This window comes from Lonchura striata, chromosome Z (assembly GCF_050655825.1).
Source record: "Lonchura striata isolate lonStrDom1 chromosome Z, ASM5065582v1, whole genome shotgun sequence".
In the NCBI taxonomy this organism is placed as follows: Eukaryota; Metazoa; Chordata; class Aves; order Passeriformes; family Estrildidae; genus Lonchura; species Lonchura striata.
This window is the reverse complement of record NC_140740.1, coordinates 29,592,227-29,611,093: the sequence shown is the minus strand read 5'-3', so window position 1 is coordinate 29,611,093 and position 18,867 is coordinate 29,592,227. Positions and strand designations below refer to the sequence as shown.

Genomic DNA, 18,867 nt, shown 5'->3' with positions numbered 1-18,867 from the left:
AAAACTCAGGGGATGGCTGAAGCTCTGCCTATGCACGATCCATCCCCGTTTCCCTCCCCTGAGCTGGCAGGGCACGAGGGCCTCCTCAGGCGCAGGCGTCTGCACGCCAGTTTTCCTGCACTTGCTTTCCCCACTTGCGGTAAGCAAAGCTGCTTACCTCAGCGTGATCTCTGGGCCTCTGCAAGGGACTGTCCAGCTTAGCTAGAGCATGGCAAGGAAGGGAGTCTTCCAACGCTCGGCCTATGTCAGAGTTTTATTGCCACTCTGGCTGAAACAAAGTGTCCCCTCACTACTTCTGCATCTTTATCATTCTGCCCGGCAGCTGGCCTGATCAGGCTGACAGCTTGTAGCGCCTGCACAGTGCACTTCTGCTGCATCACAGCTTTTCCTCTCACAGCTTAATTCTGATTATGACAATTCCTTCTTTTCTACTTAAAAGAGAGCTCAGAACTTACCTAAATTAACAAGACTATATTCTAAGCTAAACTATCCTCTACTATCTAAGCTATCTAGATTCTACAGTCCTTTGAATTCTCTGCCTGAATTTCCTTAATTTTTAAAAGTTAATCTTTTCATGAAAAAAAAACCCAACAACGGTTTAAGTTGAACCTAGCTAAACTAAGAAAATTCCGGAACCATTACATTTCCTATCTACAGCACAGCCCCTTATTAAAAAGTCAGGGGATGGCTGAATCTCTGCCCAAACACAACACATCCCCTTGCCCCTGCTCGGAGCTGGCACGGCACAAGGGCCTCCTCAGGCGCAAGCGTCTCCTCTCCAGTCTTCCAGCACTTGCTTGGCTGAGGTGACCAGAGCAGCCAGGCTGGAGGCTGGCTCGCCTGAGGTCACAAACGGATGCTGCCCGGAAGAAAAACCAAAAAGAAGGGAACCCCCGTTACTTTCCATGAGCACATCCTCACGGGCCCAAGCAGGACTCCTTGGCTGCCCAAAAGACACACCAAGAGGACCGAGGGCAGCACATTCCCCGTGGGCCTTCCTCTCCTGGAAGCTGCCTCACCCACGCAGCCCACACTCCTCTTGATCCCTGGATGCAGGTGTCCTCAGCTGGCAGGGCTTTTTGCCCCTTTGCTTTTTCTCACCTGCAGGAGTTCCTGGGCAGACCAGCGCCTGTCCTGGTCTGCCTGCAGGCAGCAGCGCAGAAAGTCGCGCAGGAGAGCCGAGTGGTGCCTGGGGTTCTGCAGTTTCGGGGGCCCGTTCGTTTCTATCAGTTCAAAAACCTACAACACATGGATGGAAGAGGGCACTCTAGCTGCTCCTTTCCTAGCCACAACAGCTCTCTCCACACAGAGCCCCCTTTCTAAGCTGCACCTTACCCTGACACGGGCCATCCTCTCATAAGGAGCTTCCCCTTCCACCATTTCCAGCCCCATGATCCCCAGGGACCAGATGTCCACTTTGGGGCCGTAGGCTTCTCCTCTCACCACTTCCGGGGCCATCCAGCTGGGAGTGCCCACTCTGGAGCTGCGCTTGCTGCGCTCAGGGCTGAGCTGAGCGCAGAGGCCAAAGTCAGCTGAGGAGAAAAACAAAGCCTGTCAAAGCCAGCCACCGCTGGCAAACCGGCCTAAAGGATGGCCCACTCCAAGCCTGCCAAGGCCATGCCCAGTCTAGCTGAAAAGGCAGCTGAGCTTGCCTTCCCTGTGGCTGGAGCCAGGGAAATAGGGCATTGGCCATTTCAGAAACACCCTCACGATTCACGCGCGGGCTGAGCAGCGCTTCTGGGGAAGTGGCAGTCACCAAAAAGCAGCCCCACAGCACACGCGGGGAAGGCTGCCCCTGAGCAGGGACGATACCCACCCAGCTTGACAGATCCGTCCATGCCCACGAGAACGTTGCCGCTTTTGATGTCCCTGTGGATGACTTGGCGGGAATGAAGGAAATGCAGTCCTTGCAGGCACTGAGAGAGAAAGGAGGGAAGGAAAGTTAACATTCAGCATCTGATTTAATCCCAGAAGAAAGAAAAGGGCTCCAAGAGGTTGACAGCTTTCTCAGGGAATTGTGAAGGAGGGAGCACTAGCACGGCGCTGTCAAGAGCAAGAGCTTGCTGCTTCAACACTCTTAGAAGTGCTTTGGATATTTCAAAGCGAAGGCATCTGAGCTTGCACGAGTCCATTCTGCCATTGGTACCAAGCACGTGACCTTTGGCTGGCAAGCAGCATGGCAACGATTTCATTGGAAGCCCTGTGGCAGCAGAGGAGGAAGCAGCACATTAGACCTGTTTCAGAATCCCTCGCCATCTGGGCTGCAATGCCGTGCTTTGAAGCTGAGGACATCTCCTTCGCCCTCGGCTTGAAATTCTGCCACCCGCATGCGGGCTTAGAATGTCAAGGAATGTCGGACAGACGGACAGGCTCCAGACAAACATTCAGAGGCAAAGCTGAGAGGAGCAAGCCAGGAAATGAAACAAGTGAGTGTGCACGAGCGCCAGAGGACGGACAGCATGGAAGAGTGCAAGAACAGAGCCTAAGGCGTGCGGGGACTCCAGCAGGCAGTTCCCTTCAGATTAATGCTCTTTCTTCTGCTCTGTGTCGTGAGAGCAGCGCCAAAAGAAAGCCGGGGCCAAGAAATCTCTGCTCTCCTTAACCACCAGCTGACAAGAACCATCCTGGGCAGGCCAGGGGAAGCACAAGCGGGACGCCTCACCTCCCGACAGACGGCGCCTATCTGTCCTTCCTCCAGGTACACTGCCCGGAGCACATCGAACAACGTGCCGCCGTCCATGAACTCCATCACCAGCCAGAGCTCCGCATCCACCAGGTAGCTGAAAGAAGGAAACCACGGCATGGAGAGAGAGGAATGGGCACGGCTCAGGCACCCGAGGGCCTGACCCAGGCTTTTGCAACTGCTCTCCAAGCTACACATGCCAGAAGAGATTACTGAAAGCCAGCTGCAAACTCCTCCCGTGCACATGCAGATGTCTAAAGCTACATAGACGTGAGAATACCCCAACCTGTCTAAGTAGCTGACAATATTGGGATTCCTGCTGTCCCTCATCACCAAGATTTCATTGACAGCCAGCTCCTCAGACATCTTCTCCTGAAGAGACATTATCTTGATGGCCACCTACAAAGACATTGGCCACCATTAACTTGAGAAGTCGCTCCCTGCACGAGACCTCAAGGAACACGGAGCGAGCGCTCGTGCCATGACACAGTGAGCTGTGCCAAACTGCCCTGTTGCCAGACAGCAGAGCTTAGGGAGAAACTGCCGCGGGTATGGACACTTTACCTGTTGTCCTGTGCTGGTGTCGAGGGCTTTATAAACAGCTCCAAAGCCCCTAGAAAGAAAAGGGCAGCAGAAAAAGCCCTTTATAGCCCTGGCAGTGAAAGCAAGCCTAGGCAGGAGATCTCCCTAGGCTGCCTGGACTCCTTAGAAAACGCCTGGCTGCGGCGTCTCTTCAGCCGGCAGCACGGCAGCCCACCAGCCCTCTGCCATGCCGGACAGGGAACACGGAGCTCCCTCATGGAGACCAAGGACCCGTGCAAATCTCCAAGGCACACGCCCACTTGGTTCCATTCCAGTGGAAGGGGGGCTCGATCTCTGTGTGGCTTTGCGCACAGGTGTGCAAGTGGGCTTACATCTGGAGAAGACTAACTTGGAAAACACTGCCTTCAAGAACTGTCCTCAGACAGCTCTTGAGTGGCAAGGTGCCCTTGGAGGCCATACAGACACAGGGCCAGGAGATCTTCCAGGTCCTGCTCCTCACTGCTGCAAGCAAGGCGTCGCTTGCATCAAGTTGTCTTTGCTGATGCTTCCTGACTGCTCTGACTGAGCCGTCCTGAGAGGTGACAGGAGGCAAAGCCCGAGGCTGACCGCGTTTGGAACTGGCCTGACTTCACGCTGGATATTGCACAAGCTGAAGACCCGGCCCACGGTTTGTTCTATGGAGCAGACGTCACACTTACCCTCGTCCAAGTTCTTCAAATGCCCTGTATTTCTTCATTGGCTCGCCCAGACTCACAATGCTCCCTGAGAGAGACAAAAGCAGTGCCAGGAGCTCACTTTCAACCGGAGGCCTTGCTGCCCACACAATCCAAAATGCATGCCCACTGTCAGGAGCTTGAGAGCTCCCTGGGGCCAGTCACTCGCGACGTGCCACGAAAGGCAGCCCAGGCAGAGCCAAGCCAGGCCCAGGTGCCCCCAGAGGCAGCAGGAACACCCCGAGAGCTCCCTCGCTGCCTCAAAGCACAACAACACCTTCTGCAGAGAGGCCTCAGCGCCTCTGAGACCGAGGAGGAACTTCTGGCGCAGCCTGCACCGAGACAGGCAGACAACGCACTGCTCTGGCAGACAAGAAACACGGCAGACGTACTCAGTGTCTTCAGGCCCTGCTCCTCTCTCATCTCGGGCTGCTGGGCTGGGCTGCTGGATGAAGTGCCGGCAGCTGGGGGACAGCTGGCTGCTGCAGGCGATGCCGGTCCAGCGGCACGTTGAATGGCAGAGCCTGTCTTGAGCTGGGACCAGAAAGGATTGCCCGTCAGAAGGGCGGCTGGCACAGACGCCCCGGAGAGCACACGGCAAAAGCAAGGCCTTCGGAAGATGCTGTCGGCCACCGCCAGGCCTCCTCAGCTGGGGGCTTTTGGACGTCCCCTTCCCAAAGGCAATGGGAAAACCACTAAGGCTACTTCGATACAGCCCCTCATGGCCACTTCCATGCTCCATCGTGCTGGCCTTTCTGCACGACGAGTGGAACTAGCCATTGATGGGCTTGCAAAGATCCACACAGAGATCAGAGCAGGGCTCCAGAGCCTTGTTGCGGTTCTTCCTCCTCCTGTGTTTTCCTGGGCAATGAAATCACCCTGGAGCTGGCATGCAACTGTCTGAGCAGAAGCCCAGAGCGTGTCCCTTCTCTGATCCCTTTCACCGATTTCCCCTCTGTATTTCAGGCATTAGGGGGCGGCCCTTCGGGGCTGCATTCCAGCCCTGCTGAGCCCCACCCGCCCTTTACAATGCAGAGCCCTCTAGGATTCTCCTCACCAAACCCTGCTCTGACCATGTGCAAGTGAAGCGCAGTCTACATCATGCCTGAACCTAAGTAGTCCATGGAGTGTGGCTTGTCCCTTCCAGGGGCCAGTGTTTCCCAAATATCCTGCAAGGCTGTCAGCTGAGTCTTTGGATCGCTCTGTCCGCTGGCCACAGGCGGCCCGCATCGCCAGGGGGCACAAGGGGCTCATTTCTACGCTGGGAATAATTGAATGCTGCCTCTTGTCTGATGCCAAGAGGCATTCTCGAGCCCTCTCAGCATCCCAGCAAAGTGATGCTCAAGTGTCAAAGTTCAGGACCCACTGGCCAGGGCTCCCTGGCTTGGCTGAAGCAGCACTAGGTCATGGCAGGCACACAGCCCCCAGCATCTTCAGCCGCAAGCAACAAGGGCTGGGCTTGAAGGCCTGGCTTGAAGCTTGGCCCTGCATCCAAGGCAGTGCCAGGCTCAGATGCCACTTACTGGCTCTGCAAGTTCAGCCTGTGGAGGGACAGCAGCTGGAGGCTTGCTGCTGTTTTGCTCCTCTTCAGCCTCTCCATCTGTAACAGTGCCAGCCAGACGAGGCGCTGACCCTGCGGCTGAGCCCTGCAGACAGACAGAAGTGAGAGAGACTGGGAACAGCCAACCCTTGCAGCAGCTGCTTTCTACTGCGCTGGGAAAGCACCCAGAATAAGGGCAAATCATAGACTTGGATACAAGTGGCATTCTGAGTCATGAAAGCCCTCGGAAGATGGCTGAATGAGGTGCTACTGCCTCTTGCTGTGCATTTGATCTTCCATGCTGGCTAGAAGCAGCAAGACACCTTGGAGCTGTCACATTTGCTTTTCACCTCTTGAAAGGCTCTTGATGGGAAAATAAGGAAGGAGCCAGTGCTCCCTTTGCTACTGCTGCTGCCACCAGGCAGCTGGCCTTTCCTTCAGCCTCCCACGCTGGCACTCTACACTCTACTGCAACAGGCCAAGCTCACAGCTTGCTGCACAGTTCTAACATGCCAGCAACGTCAGGGGTTCCTTTGCCACTCACCAAAGCACAGGCTTTTCTCCATCCACGTGTGAGGTGACCTGCAGGGAGCAAGGGAAAAGGAACCAGAGGCCCTTAGAAAAGTGCCTTTTGCTGGGGGCTCCCACAGCACAAGTCATTCCCAACGGAGAGCATTTCCCTTTCCCAACATGCCTCCAGGAGCAAGAGCCCTTTCCCACAGCAAGCGAGAGAACAAACAAGGACACTAGAGTAGGCGCTGTCTACGTTTGGGCCTCTTTTGCCAGGAAAGAAACAGAAACACGGCCAAGGAAATGCAACAGCTCAAGCAGTTTTTCCTCTTCTCTTCCCAGTATTTTATAGATTGTTTTTTTAATTGCATGCACAAGCCATTCCCATCAATTGCTGGAAGACAATACAACAGCAAAGCTTCCACAAAGGGCCCCTTTGCTGTGGCAGCTCTCCGCTGCAGCGGCCCCAGAACAGCTCCTGCCTTCAGCAGCAAACCCTAACTGGACTGGAGTTTGTGCTGCATCGCCAGGGGAATGGCTACCTTGGCGCAGCCTAGAAAGGGTCAAGGCACACAGCCAAGGCCTCTAAATGGCAGCATTTGGAGCAAAAGGGGCTTTCCTTCACTCCTGGAGAGAGCCACAGGGTTTTGAGAAGTACTTCTGAGCATCTCCCCTCAGAGTCTACAATTTCCAGGTTGTCTTGGTTGAAGCAGCAAGCTGAGGAAATGACACACTCCACTGCCACGCGCTGTCCCGGGGAGGGAAGGCAAGCGCTGCAGGCTGCAAATTACATTGCAAACGCTCTGCACCTACCACCCAGTACAGATACCCCCTTCTTAGCTGATGCTGCTGGCAGGAGATTTACCAAACTGGTGGCATCCTAACGGCAGTTTTGTTCCCTGATCAACTCGGTCACTACCGCGGCGAATGGAGCAGAGCGAAGCAAAAGCCAGGGGACGCCAGCCCCAGGATAAACCTTTACTTACGAGTCAGGTGGGTCAGGTAATATCCAGAATAAGCAACGGTAAAGATGGTGCAAACCGCGGCACAGACCTGCCCGAACATTTTGGCCGTGCTCTGCTGCTTCGCACACTGAATGCCACCCAAGGGGTAAAGCAAGACTCCTCTCGGGGTGTAGGCCGTCTGCTGAGAACTCCTTGGTCGCAGGGATCCTCCTGCAGGGAGCGAGCGGAAAAGCTGCTCTGGACAACCAGGCCTCGGGCTCACCGGGACATCGCTGTGCTGTGACGCGGCACTGTGACGTGGCACCGCTCCCTTGACCTTACAATAGCAGCTGCTCTGGGTTTGTTGTGCCCAGCAACCAAACCTTCTGTACAGATGACGCAAAAGAAAAGCCTGGGAAGTTCTGCTCAGTCGTGAAGCAGCAGAACATGTCCTTCCAGTCTATAAGCCAGAGCTCAAGGCGTCCCAGGGCAACTCGGAAGACACGGCGGCCCAGCCTGCACGCAAGAACAGAAAGCAAGTGTGCTTCTTCTCCCTGGCATCTTAGTTGGTTCTGAAAAGCCAGCTTCTTCCATGACATGTAGGGGGAAAAAGAAGCAAAGAAAATAAATTTCCAGGAGTATTGCAGTGTGCAGATGCTTCTTGAGCACACCGGTGCATGCTGATTTTTTCTCCCACTCTGTTTGCTGCACGGCCTCCCTTTTGTGGCAGGGAGATGCTGGCTTAGCTCTTGACACAAAGCTCCTCTTGTCCTGCTTGCTCTTTCTCTGGCCACTGAAAGCCTCAGAACAACCACAGGAGCTCTGCAGTGGTTCCTGGGCTGCCACAGTTGTGTTGTGTTGGAGCTCTGGCAGCAGCCTGCAGCCCACTGCTCTGCAACTCCCTGCAGATGTCGAGCCCAAGGAAGGGCCCTTTGGAACAGGCCAAAGCCACAGTCTCACAGATGTTTGCCCAGGCTCCATGCTCCCTGTAAGATTCCTGGCGGACACTTGCACAGCCACATCCCAATGAAAATGAGTTGTAGTCATTCCCCTCTCTGTTAAAATCTTCAGCTAGACCCAGGAGCCAGCTTGAAAGCAGAAAGGAATTACTGCGTGAGACGGCGGAAAAGTGCACGCAACTCCTCTGGAAATCAACTCGGTTCACCTGTAGAACAAGGATGCCAGACTTGCTTTCCTGGTGACTCCGCACCCGCAAGTCCTCTGCTGGTGGACAGCACAGTCCAGTCTTTCAAGGAGCTTTACCCTGGGCTCCTCACACTTCAGAAGCTGAGGGTGGCATTTCAAAATCAATGCAATTGATGCAAGGCCCAGCACTATCTTCAAATTCTCTTGCTGAAACACTGCAGTAGTTACCCAGAAGGATTGCCTCCATTGGAAAGCATCTCATTTTCCCCATTTCCAAGTCCGCTCACATCAACCAGCAAATTGTAGGGCTTTGGAGAAGGAGGAATGACACGGTAGCATGGAAAGCCCAGTGTAGGCCCTCAGGCCCCCTTGAGCAGGGCGCTTTGGTGCCCCAGAGGTTCAAGAGAGGGAAGCGTAAGGAAGACGTGCCCTTTCGACCCTCCTTTACTCCTCAGCACCAAGTGACCGCCAGGAAACGGGGGACAGCCAGGCCAGGTCCCTCATCCTGACCCAGCGTGAGGGGCAGCTGGCACGGAGGGACACAAGGGCACGGTGGGGAACATCTCAGCCAGGCAGGTGGGGCGGTGTGGGGCAGCTGTCGGGGAAGGTGTGTGGGGCAGGCCAGGGCCACTCTGGCAAGGGGGAGAGCCTTGGGCCTCTCGGAAGCAGCGCAAAGCCGTGAACGGGAGAGCCCGTCCGCAGCGCACAGCTTGGAAGGCACTGACCAGCTTAGGCACAGCGTGACACGCAAGGGAACACTCCAGGGCTCTGGGGGGTTTAGAGGTTTTATTGCCAGTCATGCTGAAAGCAAGAGCTGGAACAGAGCATCTCCTGGTTACTTCACCATCTTCATCTTCCTCAATCTGTCCTCCAGGTGGCCTCCTCCAGGTGGCCAGTTCAGGCAGACAACTCGTGGGACATGCCTGCTCCAGATCTGCTCAATCCCACATTCTTCTTGGATAGCTCAATTCTTCTGATGACAATTCATTCATTTCTCCTTAAGGGATAATTCTGAGCTTCCCTACATCAACACTACTCTACTCTTTTCTAAACAATGCTTCATGAATGAAGCCTTCTATGGTCTCTAGTCCTAACTAAAGACAGCTAAGCTCAGAAAACCTCAAAACATTACATTTCCTATCTACAGCAGAGCTCCTCGTAAAACTCAGGGGATGGCTGAAGCTCTGCCTATGCACGATCCATCCCCGTTTCCCTCCCCTGAGCTGGCAGGGCACGAGGGCCTCCTCAGGCGCAGGCGTCTGCACGCCAGTTTTCCTGCACTTGCTTTCCCCACTTGCGGTAAGCAAAGCTGCTTACCTCAGCGTGATCTCTGGGCCTCTGCAAGAGACTGTCCAGCTTAGCTAGAGCATGGCAAGGAAGGGAGTCTTCCAACGCTCGGCCTATGTCAGAGTTTTATTGCCACTCTGGCTGAAACAAAGTGTCCCCTCACTACTTCTGCATCTTTATCATTCTGCCCGGCAGCTGGCCTGATCAGGCTGACAGCTTGTAGCGCCTGCACAGTGCACTTCTGCTGCATCACAGCTTTTCCTCTCACAGCTTAATTCTGATTATGACAATTCCTTCTTTTCTACTTAAAAGAGAGCTCAGAACTTACCTAAATTAACAAGACTATATTCTAAGCTAAACTATCCTCTACTATCTAAGCTATCTAGATTCTACAGTCCTTTGAATTCTCTGCCTGAATTTCCTTAATTTTTAAAAGTTAATCTTTTCATGAAAAAAAAACCCAACAACGGTTTAAGTTGAACCTAGCTAAACTAAGAAAATTCCGGAACCATTACATTTCCTATCTACAGCACAGCCCCTTATTAAAAAGTCAGGGGATGGCTGAATCTCTGCCCAAACACAACACATCCCCTTGCCCCTGCTCAGAGCTGGCACGGCACAAAGGCCTCCTCAGGCGCAAGCGTCTCCTCTCCAGTCTTCCAGCACTTGCTTGGCTGAGGTGACCAGAGCAGCCAGGCTGGAGGCTGGCTCGCCTGAGGTCACAAACGGATGCTGCCCGGAAGAAAAACCAAAAAGAAGGGAACCCCCGTTACTTTCCATGAGCACATCCTCACGGGCCCAAGCAGGACTCCTTGGCTGCCCAAAAGACACACCAAGAGGACCGAGGGCAGCACATTCCCCGTGGGCCTTCCTCTCCTGGAAGCTGCCTCACCCACGCAGCCCACACTCCTCTTGATCCCTGGATGCAGGTGTCCTCAGCTGGCAGGGCTTTTTGCCCCTTTGCTTTTTCTCACCTGCAGGAGTTCCTGGGCAGACCAGCGCCTGTCCTGGTCTGCCTGCAGGCAGCAGCGCAGAAAGTCGCGCAGGAGAGCCGAGTGGTGCCTGGGGTTCTGCAGTTTCGGGGGCCCGTTCGTTTCTATCAGTTCAAAAACCTACAACACATGGATGGAAGAGGGCACTCTAGCTGCTCCTTTCCTAGCCACAACAGCTCTCTCCACACAGAGCCCCCTTTCTAAGCTGCACCTTACCCTGACACGGGCCATCCTCTCATAAGGAGCTTCCCCTTCCACCATTTCCAGCCCCATGATCCCCAGGGACCAGATGTCCACTTTGGGGCCGTAGGCTTCTCCTCTCACCACTTCCGGGGCCATCCAGCTGGGAGTGCCCACTCTGGAGCTGCGCTTGCTGCGCTCAGGGCTGAGCTGAGCGCAGAGGCCAAAGTCAGCTCAGGTGAAAAACAAAGCCTGTCAAAGCCAGCCACCGCTGGCAAACCGGCCTAAAGGATGGCCCACTCCAAGCCTGCCAAGGCCATGCCCAGTCTAGCTGAAAAGGCAGCTGAGCTTGCCTTCCCTGTGGCTGGAGCCAGGGAAATAGGGCATTGGCCATTTCAGAAACACCCTCACGATTCACGCGCTGGCTGAGCAGCGCTTCTGGGGAAGTGGCAGTCACCAAAAAGCAGCCCCACAGCACACGCGGGGAAGGCTGCCCCTGAGCAGGGACGATACCCACCCAGCTTGACAGATCCGTCCATGCCCACGAGAACGTTGCCGCTTTTGATGTCCCTGTGGATGACTTGGCGGGAATGAAGGAAATGCAGTCCTTGCAGGCACTGAGAGAGAAAGGAGGGAAGGAAAGTTAACATTCAGCATCTGATTTAATCCCAGAAGAAAGAAAAGGGCTCCAAGAGGTTGACAGCTTTCTCAGGGAATTGTGAAGGAGGGAGCACTAGCACGGCGCTGTCAAGAGCAAGAGCTTGCTGCTTCAACACTCTTAGAAGTGCTTTGGATATTTCAAAGCGAAGGCATCTGAGCTTGCACGAGTCCATCCTGCCATTGGTACCAAGCACGTGACCTTTGGCTGGCAAGCAGCATGGCAACGATTTCATTGGAAGCCCTGTGGCAGCAGAGGAGGAAGCAGCACATTAGACCTGTTTCAGAATCCCTCGCCATCTGGGCTGCAATGCCGTGCTTTGAAGCTGAGGACATCTCCTTCGCCCTCGGCTTGAAATTCTGCCACCCGCATGCGGGCTTAGAATGTCAAGGAATGTCGGACAGACGGACAGGCTCCAGACAAACATTCAGAGGCAAAGCTGAGAGGAGCAAGCCAGGAAATGAAACAAGTGAGTGTGCACGAGCGCCAGAGGACGGACAGCATGGAAGAGTGCAAGAACAGAGCCTAAGGCGTGCGGGGACTCCAGCAGGCAGTTCCCTTCAGATTAATGCTCTTTCTTCTGCTCTGTGTCGTGAGAGCAGCGCCAAAAGAAAGCCGGGGCCAAGAAATCTCTGCTCTCCTTAACCACCAGCTGACAAGAACCATCCTGGGCAGGCCAGGGGAAGCACAAGCGGGACGCCTCACCTCCCGACAGACGGCGCCAATCTGTCCTTCCTCCAGGTACACTGCCCGGAGCACATCGAACAACGTGCCGCCGTCCATGAACTCCATCACCAGCCAGAGCTCCGCATCCACCAGGTAGCTGAAAGAAGGAAACCACGGCATGGAGAGAGAGGAATGGGCACGGCTCAGGCACCCGAGGGCCTGACCCAGGCTTTTGCAACTGCTCTCCAAGCTACACATGCCAGAAGAGATTACTGAAAGCCAGCTGCAAACTCCTCCCGTGCACATGCAGATGTCTAAAGCTACATAGACGTGAGAATACCCCAACCTGTCTAAGTAGCTGACAATATTGGGATTCCTGCTGTCCCTCATCACCAAGATTTCATTGACAGCCAGCTCCTCAGACATCTTCTCCTGAAGAGACATTATCTTGATGGCCACCTACAAAGACATTGGCGACCATTAACTTGAGAAGTCGCTCCCTGCACGAGACCTCAAGGAACACAGAGCGAGCGCTCGTGCCATGACACAGTGAGCTGTGCCAAACTGCCCTGGTGCCAGACAGCAGAGCTTAGGGAGAAACTGCCGTGGGTATGGACACTTTACCTGTTGTCCTGTGCTGGTGTCGAGGGCTTTATAAACAGCTCCAAAGCCCCTAGAAAGAAAAGGGCAGCAGAAAAAGCCCTTTATAGCCCTGGCAGTGAAAGCAAGCCTAGGCAGGAGATCTCCCTAGGCTGCCTGGACTCCTTAGAAAACGCCTGGCTGCGGCGTCTCTTCAGCCGGCAGCACGGCAGCCCACCAGCCCTCTGCCATGCCGGACAGGGAACACGGAGCTCCCTCATGGAGACCAAGGACCCGTGCAAATCTCCAAGGCACACGCCCACTTGGTTCCATTCCAGTGGAAGGGGGGCTCGATCTCTGTGTGGCTTTGCGCACAGGTGTGCAAGTGGGCTTACATCTGGAGAAGACTAACTTGGAAAACACTGCCTTCAAGAACTGTCCTCAGACAGCTCTTGAGTGGCAAGGTGCCCTTGGAGGCCATACAGACACAGGGCCAGGAGATCTTCCAGGTCCTGCTCCTCACTGCTGCAAGCAAGGCGTCGCTTGCATCAAGTTGTCTTTGCTGATGCTTCCTGACTGCTCTGACTGAGCCGTCCTGAGAGGTGACAGGAGGCAAAGCCCGAGGCTGACCGCGTTTGGAACTGGCCTGACTTCACGCTGGATATTGCACAAGCTGAAGACCCGGCCCACGGTTTGTTCTATGGAGCAGACGTCACACTTACCCTCGTCCAAGTTCTTCAAATGCCCTGTATTTCTTCATTGGCTCGCCCAGACTCACAATGCTCCCTGAGAGAGACAAAAGCAGTGCCAGGAGCTCACTTTCAACCGGAGGCCTTGCTGCCCACACAATCCAAAATGCATGCCCACTGTCAGGAGCTTGAGAGCTCCCTGGGGCCAGTCACTCGCGACGTGCCACAAAAGGCAGCCCAGGCAGAGCCAAGCCAGGCTCAGCTGTCCCCAGAGGCAGCAGGAACACCCCGAGTGCTCCCTCGCTGCCTCAAAGCACAACAACAGCTTCTGCAGAGAGGCCTCAGCGCCTCTGAGACCGAGGAGGAACTTCTGGCGCAGCCTGCACCGAGACAGGCAGACAACGCACTGCTCTGGCAGACAAGAAACACGGCAGACGTACTCAGTGTCTTCAGGCCCTGCTCCTCTCTCATCTCGGGCTGCTGGGCTGGGCTGCTGGATGAAGTGCCGGCTGCTGCAGGCGATGCCGGTCCAGCGGCACGTTGAATGGCAGAGCCTGTCTTGAGCTGGGACCAGAAAGGATTGCCCGTCAGAAGGGCGGCTGGCACAGACGCCCCGGAGAGCACACGGCAAAAGCAAGGCCTTCGGAAGATGCTGTCGGCCACCGCCAGGCCTCCTCAGCTGGGGGCTTTTGGACGTCCCCTTCCCAAAGGCAATGGGAAAACCACTAAGGCTACTTCGATACAGCCCCTCATGGCCACTTCCATGCTCCATCGTGCTGGCCTTTCTGCACGACGAGTGGAACTAGCCATTGATGGGCTTGCAAAGATCCACACAGAGATCAGAGCAGGGCTCCAGAGCCTTGTTGCGGTTCTTCCTCCTCCTGTGTTTTCCTGGGCAATGAAATCACCCTGGAGCTGGCATGCAACTGTCTGAGCAGAAGCCCAGAGCGTGTCCCTTCTCTGATCCCTTTCACCGATTTCCCCTCTGTATTTCAGGCATTAGGGGGCGGCCCTTCGGGGCTGCATTCCAGCCCTGCTGAGCCCCACCCGCCCTTTACAATGCAGAGCCCTCTAGGATTCTCCTCACCAAACCCTGCTCTGACCATGTGCAAGTGAAGCACAGTCTACATCATGCCTGAACCTAAGTAGTCCATGGAGTGTGGCTTGTCCCTTCCAGGGGCCAGTGTTTCCCAAATATCCTGCAAGGCTGTCAGCTGAGTCTTTGGACCGCTCTGTCCGCTGGCCACAGGCGGCCCGCATCGCCAGGGGGCACAAGGGGCTCATTTCTACGCTGGGAATAATTGAATGCTGCCTCTTGTCTGATGCCAAGAGGCATTCTCGAGCCCTCTCAGCATCCCAGCAAAGTGATGCTCAAGTGTCAAAGTTCAGGACCCACTGGCCAGGGCTCCCTGGCTTGGCTGAAGCAGCACTAGGTCATGGCAGGCACACAGCCCCCAGCATCTTCAGCCGCAAGCAACAAGGGCTGGGCTTGAAGGCCTGGCTTGAAGCTTGGCCCTGCATCCAAGGCAGTGCCAGGCTCAGATGCCACTTACTGGCTCTGCAAGTTCAGCCTGTGGAGGGACAGCAGCTGGAGGCTTGCTGCTGTTTTGCTCCTCTTCAGCCTCTCCATCTGTAACAGTGCCAGCCAGACGAGGCGCTGACCCTGCGGCTGAGCCCTGCAGACAGACAGAAGTGAGAGAGACTGGGAACAGCCAACCCTTGCAGCAGCTGCTTTCTACTGCGCTGGGAAAGCACCCAGAATAAGGGCAAATCATAGACTTGGATACAAGTGGCATTCTGAGTCATGAAAGCCCTCGGAAGATGGCTGAATGAGGTGCTACTGCCTCTTGCTGTGCATTTGATCTTCCATGCTGGCTAGAAGCAGCAAGACACCTTGGAGCTGTCACATTTGCTTTTCACCTCTTGAAAGGCTCTTGATGGGAAAATAAGGAAGGAGCCAGTGCTCCCTTTGCTACTGCTGCTGCCACCAGGCAGCTGGCCTTTCCTTCAGCCTCCCACGCTGGCACTCTACACTCTACTGCAACAGGCCAAGCTCACAGCTTGCTGCACAGTTCTAACATGCCAGCAACGTCAGGGGTTCCTTTGCCACTCACCAAAGCACAGGCTTTTCTCCATCCACGTGTGAGGTGACCTGCAGGGAGCAAGGGAAAAGGAACCAGAGGCCCTTAGAAAAGTGCCTTTTGCTGGGGGCTCCCACAGCACAAGTCATTCCCAACGGAGAGCATTTCCCTTTCCCAACATGCCTCCAGGAGCAAGAGCCCTTTCCCACAGCAAGCGAGAGAACAAACAAGGACACTAGAGTAGGCGCTGTCTACGTTTGGGCCTCTTTTGCCAGGAAAGAAACAGAAACACGGCCAAGGAAATGCAACAGCTCAAGCAGTTTTTCCTCTTCTCTTCCCAGTATTTTATAGATCGTTTTTTTAATTGCATGCACAAGCCATTCCCATCAATTGCTGGAAGACAATACAACAGCAAAGCTTCCACAAAGGGCCCCTTTGCTGTGGCAGCTCTCCGCTGCAGCGGCCCCAGAACAGCTCCTGCCTTCAGCAGCAAACCCTAACTGGACTGGAGTTTGTGCTGCATCGCCAGGGGAATGGCTACCTTGGCGCAGCCTAGAAAGGGTCAAGGCACACAGCCAAGGCCTCTAAATGGCAGCATTTGGAGCAAAAGGGGCTTTCCTTCACTCCTGGAGAGAGCCACAGGGTTTTGAGAAGTACTTCTGAGCATCTCCCCTCAGAGTCTATAATTTCCAGGTTGTCTTGGTTGAAGCAGCAAGCTGAGGAAATGACACACTCCACTGCCACGCGCTGTCCCGGGGAGGGAAGGCAAGCGCTGCAGGCTGCAAATTACATTGCAAACGCTCTGCACCTACCACCCAGTACAGATACCCCCTTCTTAGCTGATGCTGCTGGCAGGAGATTTACCAAACTGGTGGCATCCTAACGGCAGTTTTGTTCCCTGATCAACTCGGTCACTACCGCGGCGAATGGAGCAGAGCGAAGCAAAAGCCAGGGGACGCCAGCCCCAGGATAAACCTTTACTTACGAGTCAGGTGGGTCAGGTAATATCCAGAATAAGCAACGGTAAAGATGGTGCAAACCGCGGCACAGACCTGCCCGAACATTTTGGCCGTGCTCTGCTGCTTCGCACACTGAATGCCACCCAAGGGGTAAAGCAAGACTCCTCTCGGGGTGCAGGCCGTCTGCTGAGAACTCCTTGGTCGCAGGGATCCTCCTGCAGGGAGCGAGCGGAAAAGCTGCTCTGGACAACCAGGCCTCGGGCTCACCGGGACATCGCTGTGCTGTGACGCGGCACTGTGACGTGGCACCGCTCCCTTGACCTCACAATAGCAGCTGCTCTGGGTTTGTTGTGCCCAGCAACCAAACCTTCTGTACAGATGACGCAAAAGAAAAGCCTGGGAAGTTCTGCTCAGTCGTGAAGCAGCAGAACATGTCCTTCCAGTCTATAAGCCAGAGCTCAAGGCGTCCCAGGGCAACTCGGAAGACACGGCGGCCCAGCCTGCACGCAAGAACAGAAAGCAAGTGTGCTTCTTCTCCCTGGCATCTTAGTTGGTTCTGAAAAGCCAGCTTCTTCCATGACATGTAGGGGGAAAAAGAAGCAAAGAAAATAAATTTCCAGGAGTATTGCAGTGTGCAGATGCTTCTTGAGCACACCGGTGCATGCTGATTTTTTCTCCCACTCTGTTTGCTGCACGGCCTCCCTTTTGTGGCAGGGAGATGCTGGCTTAGCTCTTGACACAAAGCTCCTCTTGTCCTGCTTGCTCTTTCTCTGGCCACTGAAAGCCTCAGAACAACCACAGGAGCTCTGCAGTGGTTCCTGGGCTGCCACAGTTGTGTTGTGTTGGAGCTCTGGCAGCAGCCTGCAGCCCACTGCTCTGCAATGCCCTGCAGATGTTGAGCCCAAGGAAGGGCCCTTTGGAACAGGCCAAAGCCACAGTCTCACAGATGTTTGCCCAGGCTCCATGCTCCCTGTAAGATTCCTGGCGGACACTTGCACAGCCACATCCCAATGAAAATGAGTTGTAGTCATTCCCCTCTCTGTTAAAATCTTCAGCTAGACCCAGGAGCCAGCTTGAAAGCAGAAAGGAATTACTGCGTGAGACGGCGGAAAAGTGCACGCAACTCCTCTGGAAATCAACTCGGTTCACCTGTAGAACAAGGATGCCAGACTTGCTTTCCTGGTGACTCCGCACCCGCAAGTCCTCTGCTGGTGGACAGCACAGTCCAGTCTTTCATGGAGCTTTACCCTGGGCTCCTCACACTTCAGAAGCTGAGGGTGGCATTTCAAAATCAATGCAATTGATGCAAGGCCCAGCACTATCTTCAAATTCTCTTGCTGAAACACTGCAGTAGTTACCCAGAAGGATTGCCTCCATTGGAAAGCATCTCATTTTCCCCATTTCCAAGTCTGCTCACATCAACCAGCAAATTGTAGGGCTTTGGAGAAGGAGGAATGACACGGTAGCATGGAAAGCCCAGTGTAGGCCCTCAGGCCCCCTTGAGCAGGGCGCTTTGGTGCCCCAGAGGTTCAAGAGAGGGAAGCGTAAGGAAGACGTGCCCTTTCGACCCTCCTTTACTCCTCAGCACCAAGTGACCGCCAGGAAACGGGGGACAGCCAGGCCAGGTCCCTCATCCTAACCCAGCGTGAGGGGCAGCTGGCACGGAGGGACACAAGGGCACGGTGGGGAACATCTCAGCCAGGCAGGTGGGGCGGTGTGGGGCAGCTGTCGGGGAAGGTGTGTGGGGCAGGCCAGGGCCACTCTGGCAAGGGGGAGAGCCTTGGGCCGCTCGGAAGCAGTGCAAAGCCGTGAACGGGAGAGCCCGTCCGCAGCGCACAGCTTGGAAGGCACTGACCAGCTTAGGCACAGCGTGACACGCAAGGGAACACTCCAGGGCTCTGGGGGGTTTAGAGGTTTTATTGCCAGTCATGCTGAAAGCAAGAGCTGGAACAGAGCATCTCCTGGTTACTTCACCATCTTCATCTTCCTCAATCTGTCCTCCAGGTGGCCTCCTCCAGGTGGCCAGTTCAGGCAGACAACTCGTGGGACATGCCTGCTCCAGATCTGCTCAATCCCACATTCTTCTTGGATAGCTCAATTCTTCTGATGACAATTCATTCATTTCTCCTTAAGGGATAATTCTGAGCTTCCCTACATCAACACTACTCTACTCTTTTCTAAACAATGCTTCATGAATGAAGCCTTCTATGGTCTCTAGTCCTAACTAAAGACAGCTAAGCTCAGAAAACCTCAAAACATTACATTTCCTATCTACAGCAGAGCTCCTCGTAAAACTCAGGGGATGGCTGAAGCTCTGCCTATGCACGATCCATCCCCGTTTCCCTCCCCTGAGCTGGCAGGGCACGAGGGCCTCCTCAGGCGCAGGCGTCTGCACGCCAGTTTTCCTGCACTTGCTTTCCCCACTTGCGGTAAGCAAAGCTGCTTACCTCAGCGTGATCTCTGGGCCTCTGCAAGGGACTGTCCAGCTTAGCTAGAGCATGGCAAGGAAGGGAGTCTTCCAACGCTCGGCCTATGTCAGAGTTTTATTGCCACTCTGGCTGAAACAAAGTGTCCCCTCACTACTTCTGCATCTTTATCATTCTGCCCGGCAGCTGGCCTGATCAGGCTGACAGCTTGTAGCGCCTGCACAGTGCACTTCTGCTGCATCACAGCTTTTCCTCTCACAGCTTAATTCTG

General features: G+C 54.8%; 2 protein-coding genes across 2 annotated transcripts; both read right to left on the bottom strand.

Annotated features, from left to right (window-relative positions):
- Positions 1 to 757: 757 nt before the first annotated feature.
- LOC144248231 (serine/threonine-protein kinase PAK 3-like) lies at positions 758 to 8,583 on the bottom strand. Its single transcript, XM_085568015.1, has 14 exons — positions 8,538 to 8,583; positions 8,044 to 8,157; positions 6,976 to 7,164; positions 5,572 to 5,585; positions 5,463 to 5,480; positions 4,332 to 4,473; positions 3,925 to 3,988; positions 3,248 to 3,296; positions 2,970 to 3,082; positions 2,663 to 2,780; positions 1,817 to 1,916; positions 1,336 to 1,532; positions 1,102 to 1,239; positions 758 to 859 (listed from the first exon to the last, which is right to left on the bottom strand). Exons 1-14 carry the CDS (start codon positions 8,581 to 8,583, stop codon positions 758 to 760), a joined length of 1,404 nt encoding a protein of 467 aa, XP_085424141.1.
- A 1,413-nt stretch (positions 8,584 to 9,996) lies between these two features.
- On the bottom strand, positions 9,997 to 17,804 carry LOC144248232 (serine/threonine-protein kinase PAK 3-like). The gene is made up of 14 exons (XM_085568014.1): positions 17,759 to 17,804; positions 17,265 to 17,378; positions 16,197 to 16,385; positions 14,793 to 14,806; positions 14,684 to 14,701; positions 13,571 to 13,694; positions 13,164 to 13,227; positions 12,487 to 12,535; positions 12,209 to 12,321; positions 11,902 to 12,019; positions 11,056 to 11,155; positions 10,575 to 10,771; positions 10,341 to 10,478; positions 9,997 to 10,098 (listed from the first exon to the last, which is right to left on the bottom strand). The coding sequence occupies exons 1-14, from the start codon at positions 17,802 to 17,804 to the stop codon at positions 9,997 to 9,999; spliced, it is 1,386 nt and encodes a 461-aa protein (XP_085424140.1).
- Between the last annotated feature and the right edge of the window lie 1,063 nt (positions 17,805 to 18,867).

What these genes read in the sequence shown, in the direction of transcription:
- LOC144248231 (XM_085568015.1), bottom strand. Translation starts at nt 8,583, where the DNA reads ATGAGGGACCTGGCCTGGCTGTCCCCCGTTTCCTGGCGGTCACTTG. An exon ending in CGTTTCCTGGCGGTCACTTG is followed by an intron (nt 8,158 to 8,537) that starts GTGCTGAGGAGT and finishes GCTGTCCACCAG; the next exon opens with CAGAGGACTTGCGGGTGCGG. An exon ending in ATTGTCAGCTACTTAGACAG is followed by an intron (nt 2,781 to 2,969) that starts GTTGGGGTATTC and finishes TCCTTCTTTCAG; the next exon opens with CTACCTGGTGGATGCGGAGC.
- LOC144248232 (XM_085568014.1), bottom strand. Translation starts at nt 17,804, where the DNA reads ATGAGGGACCTGGCCTGGCTGTCCCCCGTTTCCTGGCGGTCACTTG. An exon ending in ACACCAGCACAGGACAACAG is followed by an intron (nt 12,322 to 12,486) that starts GTAAAGTGTCCA and finishes ATGTCTTTGTAG; the next exon opens with GTGGCCATCAAGATAATGTC. An exon ending in TTGGCGCCGTCTGTCGGGAG is followed by an intron (nt 11,156 to 11,901) that starts GTGAGGCGTCCC and finishes TTTCTCTCTCAG; the next exon opens with TGCCTGCAAGGACTGCATTT.